Source organism: Protomyctophum bolini, assembly GCF_963924005.1.
Source record: "Protomyctophum bolini genome assembly, chromosome: 17".
NCBI classification, from domain to species: Eukaryota; Metazoa; Chordata; class Actinopteri; order Myctophiformes; family Myctophidae; genus Protomyctophum; species Protomyctophum bolini.
This window is the reverse complement of record NC_137878.1, coordinates 13,938,138-13,945,579: the sequence shown is the minus strand read 5'-3', so window position 1 is coordinate 13,945,579 and position 7,442 is coordinate 13,938,138. Positions and strand designations below refer to the sequence as shown.

General features: G+C 38.4%; 1 protein-coding gene across 1 annotated transcript; it reads left to right on the top strand.

Moving 5' to 3' along the window:
- Positions 1-974: 974 nt before the first annotated feature.
- LOC308331610 (relaxin-3 receptor 1-like) lies at positions 975-2,096 on the top strand (the record flags this gene model as incomplete). The annotated part of the gene is made up of 1 exon (XM_080787095.1): positions 975-2,096. The coding sequence occupies one exon, from the start codon at positions 975-977 to the stop codon at positions 2,094-2,096; it is 1,122 nt and encodes a 373-aa protein (XP_080643221.1).
- Between the last annotated feature and the right edge of the window lie 5,346 nt (positions 2,097-7,442).

The following is a 7,442-nucleotide window of genomic DNA, read 5'->3' as shown; positions in this document are numbered from 1 at the left end:
TAAAACTGACTCGAATCTATCCCTAAATCATGGAATGTGGGTTCTTTGTTTGAAATGGTCTTTGCATTTGCTATGATCTTGAAAGAATTGTGATAATGCAATGATTTGTTAACCTGTTTCCTGCATTATGTTCTAGGGTACTAGTCAGGCATTTGTTGTACAAATTGTATCACACAGCTAATTTCTTCATAATAAACAAATACAAGTCTTTTCATTTTCTATTTAGTCTACTGTATAAGACAAGAACTGCCCCTTCATAAGTAAATTTTCTATCGATCAAATCGAATCTACCATTTCATTACCAAATTATTGTTTAAATTAAATTTTTCCTCACTGTTCAAAAAAGTTAAAGTAAATTATTGTGATCTTTTATTCACACAGCCTCTTGCATAATTCAATTGGTAGTAATTTAGTTACACCTCTATGAACGTCAGAGAGGCACATTTGCGTACGGTATGTAAACAGTGACTGAGACAGTGATTCAAAGGGTACACCAGCTACATTTATAATTATGTTTTGTATTTGCCGCAGCAAAAGTGCCAATGTTACTCATGGGAATTGTAGTAGTTTGACATTTTTTTTCTTCAAATGACTACAGAACATTTTGTTTTTGTTGTAACTGACAGGGGCAAATTAACGCATCCAAGATGTGGTTGTCGAATGAATGTAATCATTATCTCGTCCTGCCACTAAGGTCTTGAAATTAGCTTTCCCATTTCTAAACCTTATGCAATGTATACATTTTCTCACAAGCTTGCACTGTCTACAGTAATACTTTCCTCTTTCCTTGCAGGGACTAATGACTGCCAGAAAGTAATGAGATAACCAAAACATTAATCAGAAAGCAACCATACAACCAAAACATTAATCTGTATATTTGTGGCACAAGGAGCACAAGTAGAAAAAGAGAAAACACTTAAGTTTGGCAACTTTAACCATCTAAGTCTAAGACGATTGCCTACTGGGGTAAAGAAATGTCCGACTTCTTCGACAAACTCAACAGATGCAGCGAAGAGCCAACATGCAACGATTCTCGTTTAATTTACAACAGCACCTATGACCTGAGTTTTCCTGGTGATGGCTCCGCCTGGCTACAGACAGTCATCTCTGTGGTCTACTTTGTTGTGGCTATAGCCGGGATGCTGGGGAACCTCCTAGTGATGTATCTGCTGTATTCCACAAACACCATCACCAAGGGCACCATCAATCTCTTTGTGTTCAACTTGACTGTGGCTCAATTGCTGTTTTCCCTGGCCCTGCCATTTTGGGCAGTGGATATCGCACTGGACTACAACTGGCCTTTTGGTAAGGTCATGTGCAAGGCCGTGTCTTTGCTCACAGGGCTTAACGTCTATGCCAGCTGCTTCTTCCTGACTGCCATGAGCTTGACTCGGTACTGCTCTGTCGCGACTGCCCTCCATCCTTCTGCTCCCATGTGCCGCAGCACGGTTAGCTGTTCCCAGGTGGCCGTGGTGATCATCTGGGCTGTTGCACTTGTGGCCGCCATGCCTAGAGCCATATTCGCCGACCTGAGGATTGTGGGCATGAGCAATGACACAGCATGCCTGCTCCGCTTCCCAGATGGTACAGCTTGGCTCGGAGTAAACCAGCTCCTGAGGGTGGTGCTGGGATTCTTTCTGCCCTACCTGGTTATCATTCTCTCTTATTTGCTTCTGCTGCGTTTCCTCTGCCGGCATAAAATGAAGGGGATCAACCCTCGGCGAAAGGCCCATGTTTCGAGGTCTGTGGCAGTGGTGGTACTTTCTTTCTGTGCTTGCTGGTTCCCATACAACGTCCTCACCTTTTGGAGTGTCCTGATCCAACTCGACATTGCAGATATCACTCCCTCATTTTATTTTGTCCAAACATACTTTTTCCCCCTGGCCAATTGCCTGGCCTTCACCAGCAGCTGCTTCAACCCTGTCATCTACTGCCTAGTTCGCAAAGAATACCGCGTGGCTCTTCGGAATCTGGTGGCCATTATCTGCCTGGGTAAAATTAATCTCAAAGAGGGCCAGGGACAGGGTCAACACCTGGCCATTGCTCTCAACACCTTGGACAGTCAGACTGTCCAATCTGAGATAAATAGATATTAGTTAGTACAGTGTGTAGCATTCCACCATCAATGATTATGCCATAATGCCACTTGCTATAATGTATAAATCATAAAGTCACTTGTATTTTAGAATTCAACATATGCTGTATATTACTAGAGGTACAAGAACTTGTAATGTAAAGTGTAGCTACTGTACTTTGAAACACATAATTATGCTGGTCTCGAAGAACAAATGGCTTGTACAGTGAAACAGTTAACAAATACAGGTTTAGCTGGCTTTAAAGGAGAACAAGGAATATGGTTATATAAAGTTTTGAGTCTCTGTTGTCGAGGTCCTAACTTCAGCTTGAGAGCAGGTATACTGTACACTTAAGAACTCTGGATTGGTCTGAGGTGTGTACTACGTCACTCATCTGTGCTTTACATGTTTTGTGGTCTCTATTGTGTGAATTTCATTTGTTTATTTTATAAACTATAAAACTCTATTTCATCCTTCATGTCATGCAATCTCAAGTACAGCATTAAAAAACAAAATATAAGACAATGAGGTGTTTTGTGACAATGGTGATGTTAATACGTATTATTTGGAGTACGGGTGCACAGTGCAACTACAGAGGCATTGTATATTAAGTTATGTAAATAAAGAAAATGTCTGGTTAATTAACTTGTTTTCTGCACATCTCTCATACCGAGGCAAAACGGACTAAACATACCATGGGAGAAATGAATTAGTTTAGCATTATTTAATAATATATTCATTGTATTAATGGATTATTACTGTTAACTGCGTATGATTATGTTATTAATTAAATGCCAAAGCCATACAGATTAAGTAAATTTGTTGCTGTAATAATGTAATTTTTCATGATCTAACTAACTAATCGGATTACAAGAAGATGGTCTCAGAATATTTGTTACTTGGACGAATTACTATGAGCTGCTATAGAATACCAGATCTCTATATTTGTAGCTAGAAGAAAGAACTCCAGAGCTATTAGTAGTCATTTACTGTACATGTACTGTACATAAACCAGAGTATTTACAGTATAGTTCATATGATAGCAGCCACATTGACGCCATCTAGTGTCCTTGAAATCTACTATCCAACATTGACACATGAATGACCCATGTACATAGAAAGGGGTGCATACTTAGTTTAGACTAGTCATTGGTTAGACATAAGGGTTGGGAGAGGGTTACGGTTAAATGTTGTTTAACACTGCTAGAATGAAATAATATACACTGAAATTCAATATGGGTTTGAGTGTTTGTCTAGTCAAGTGTCTACACACATTATTTAAATCTAACATAGATGCTTTGGTTACATTTGAGCATTATGGAATTATTCTGCATGAGCTTTTGGAACTCACTTTATGACATTTATTGTGTTATGGAAAGCTTATAGATAACGTTACATTTTCTATTAATCAACCCTGTAGTTAATATTCATCTACTTATCCTAGTACACATCTAAGACACAGATCTGCCACAAGGTAGCATTGTTGGTCAACTTTTGTAATTCATGTAGCACTAGATAGGGAGTCATCTTTTGGAATGTTCAGTCGCTTTTCATGTTGCTGGTGAGATTCACAGAACAACGAATCAGCTGTAGCGATCTAAAGAAAATGAGTTATGGTTTTATATGGATTCATTAATTTATTGAAGAGGGGGGGAAAAAACACCTGAGGAAAAAAATGATACATTCCGTGTTCAAACTAAACAAACCATATCGATCAAATATTAGTAACACTAATAATTATAATAATAATTACAAGAGTATGCATACCTAGACTAATTACCATTATGAATTAAACTACCAACAGTTATATAACATCCACCATACAACATCAGAGTTTTGGAGTATATGGCTTATCCAAGGGGCATGGCTTATTTCAAAACAAATGTCGAATAAATTAACATATAACATCCAGGAGGCCCAAGTCGAGAAAAAAAAAAATCACACTGGGTCAACTGTGACACAATAGATCAGTTGTGCAGAATATAGCTGCCAAGAAAACAATATTTTTAAGGGTTTCACTCTTATCCACTTGAAGAAAATGCATTACTGTATAATGTATATATGTATTTATCAATTATTATTCTAAGTAAAATGACAGATCTTATTTTGTAAGTAAAGGTGTTCACCTGATGGTTTCATATAAATAATTTTATGTAGACCTTTATTCCTGCGATAGCTGTGACTCCTGATGAATACTTCATATATTTATACTGTCATATAAAAGGTGTCCCGCACCAAAATGAGCCAATCTAAAAGGTCACGAGTCACGACGCATTGCAACGTAACAACGCATTGTGAGCACGCTTTGGGTAGCTGTCATATGATGGGGCGTAGCTAAATTAGGCAAAATTGGTTAATGTGTTCAAATGATGGAAATCCCACTTTGGAATGGACCACCTCAAAAAAAGGAGGTGTATGCTAAACATTTAAATGAATGACATTTTAAATAGTGACTGCCTGATCTGCACAATCCATCCAAATAATCCAATATACCTCAAGGGGCTGCTTCAACCATTGCCACTTGTCAAACACTATAAGGAGTGTGTGCTTTAGTACGTATGTGCTCTAGCATTATCCGTGTTACCATTAGGTAAACACAATTAATGGAAATGTATTCACAATCAAGTATTTTCCCAGGCTGTATAGAGTACAGTAAAGCCCCAATCTTTAAAGGACGACTTCAACCATTTTGAACCTATCTTCAATGGTCCTCACAATTTCTCATGATAGAACGGTACCATATTATAAGGAGCATTAGGACCAGTTATATGAAGATAGGACGAAAATGGGTGAAGTCATCCTTTAATGCTAACAGACAATGACATGATTGGAGGTATAGCTGTATTTTGCGTGTCTTAAGTACCAGGTCTTATTCCCTAACTTGAGTAAACTAAAGAACTGGAGGCGTGGTCAATGCTCTTTGGCCACTCAGTATAGCCAAATGGCATTGATCACGCCTCCAGGTCTTTAGTTTACTCAAGTTAGGGAATAAGACCTGGTACTTAAGACACGCAAAATACAGCCCATAGTGTGTAGCCTACAATTGCACCCTAATTCAGAATGTGTTCAGTTTAACTCTCAAGCAACCTATGCTTATACAGGAGATTTCAATATACTTTTGACGAAATGGAAACAAGTGCAGTATTTAAAAAAATACTGTATTACAATGTGCATCGATAAAAGCATCAAAATAAAATGTCTTAAAACTGCAATAGTATCATGTCTCTTGCACTGTATGCTACAGTAGCATGTAGTGTTGGTAAGTAACAAGAGTAAAGTAATGTAAAAAGTTAAGTAAAGTTACTTAATTATTAAGAGAAATAATTAAGAAAATAATTACAAAATGTGTAATATTACAGTCACTTTTCCCCAAAAGTAACTAGCTACAATGTTCTTGTACTTTGGTCGTAGTGTGTAACGTAATTTGGGAAAATTTACAGTACAGTTGGCGGGCGGCAGTGGCTCAGGGGTAGAGTGGACGGGAACCGCAAGGTTGCCAGTTCGAACCCGGGCTCCCCCAGTTAGTCAGTGTCGAAGTGTCCTCGAGCAAGACACTGAACCCCTAATTGCTCCCGATGTGCAGGTTGGTGCTTTGCATGGTTTCCTCTGTCATGGTAATGAATGCGTGTGTGAATGGATGAATGTAATGCACAATCTATGTAAAGTGCCCTGGATAAAGGCACTATATAAATGCACCATTTACCATTTGGTGTTTCCAGCACACCTTGACTGTCCCTTCTAAGACATTCAAAACATAAGTTGCGCAATACACTCAAGGAAAAATGCCTGGGTGGACAGTGGAGTGGACACAGCCCCTAACAAAGAACAAAGTGCAGTAAGTTGAGGACCCAAGTCTAACTTTACCCGCAGTGAATAAAGAGTGTCCCTCATCTTATTTAAAAGTCCATAAAGTGAATGGATTCTGTTCCGATCTTTGTGCCAAGTTGCCAACATTATACCCACGCCATCCCATCACTAAAGCATTCTCAGCCTGAAATGGTATTAATTTAACCCTGTTACACATTTGAACAATGTAACGAAAAAGTCATAGAACAAGTTACTTTTGTCTTTGAGTAATAAGTAAAGTAATATTACTTTTGAAAAGAGTAACACATAATATATTCCCTTTTTTCAGTAACAAGCTCAACACTGCTAGCTTGAGTAGAAAGCTTGCATGTTTGCCATTACTGGTAATTTCATTTACTCGGCGTACAGCAGCTTCCATCCCATAAGCAGCAGTCACACAAATGACTCTGGATTGCAGGTTTACAATTTTATAAAAGAAAAACATATAACATAAAATTATAACTTTCTATTCAGTTAGAAAGAAAGTCTTTTTAAAGGCAAGAGGTTAGGATTAGTAATATCAACCATGAAATCTGCAATATAAATTATTCCAGCCCACATATAGTTAACCAACACACTGCTTATTAATTCACTAAACTATTAAAATACACAATGTACAAATTGCCTTACAAGTTACAAATTTGTATTAGTATTTTGTATTGGGCCATGTGGCACAGACTAAAAGGCAGTCAACTCATATGTACATATATAGTACATGTCCCTGCTTGGAGGAAAAACAAACATTATTGTGCTATTCTTCGTCTTTGTGTTACTCTCTCTTCTGGCTCCCTACCTTTTTCACTACATCTTTTAATATATTCTTGTTGTATAATGAGCAACGTCTTCCAAAACAAAAAAGGAAGATTTGGCAGGTTAAGTAAACAAAATGGTCATTGTCAAATTTGAGCTGGTACACTCATACTATAGCTGAATACCACTTAGACATTCTGAAATTCTTTGAATGTTTCCTTGCAAAAAAAGCACATGCAGAACTGTTGCACATCTACGCTGCATATTAAATACAATGAGTAATTTGCTACTTGCTAAAGTAATGTGTTTGCTCTATGTAGCATGTTTATTATTAGAATTAAGAGATTTATGTCACACCTTTCAAAGCAATGTAAAAATAAAAAAGTGCTGTACAGGGTATCCGGTGGTGCAAGGGTAAAGTTTCTGCCCACCTCTGTGGAGAGTACTGCGGTTTCATTCCTCCGCAGTGCCTCCGGCGTAGCCGGGCACTCCAATGAACACAACTGGCTGTGTTCACGAGCGTAAACGTGGCAGGGGAAGGAATTCTCTGTCACTGCACTAGTAATCTTCTACAGGTTGGTCGGGGTGCCTGTTCTGCATGCCATGGAGCATGGTCCCCTGCATCTGTTACTCCCTCTCTGTGAACTATTTAGTGTCAGGTGGAAAGAAGGTGCCGGTTGACGTCGTGTGTATATCGGAAGAGACGTGGCTATTCTAAACCCGCCCAAGACCAATCAGTAGGGGTCAAAAGTGACAGGTGCTATAAACATG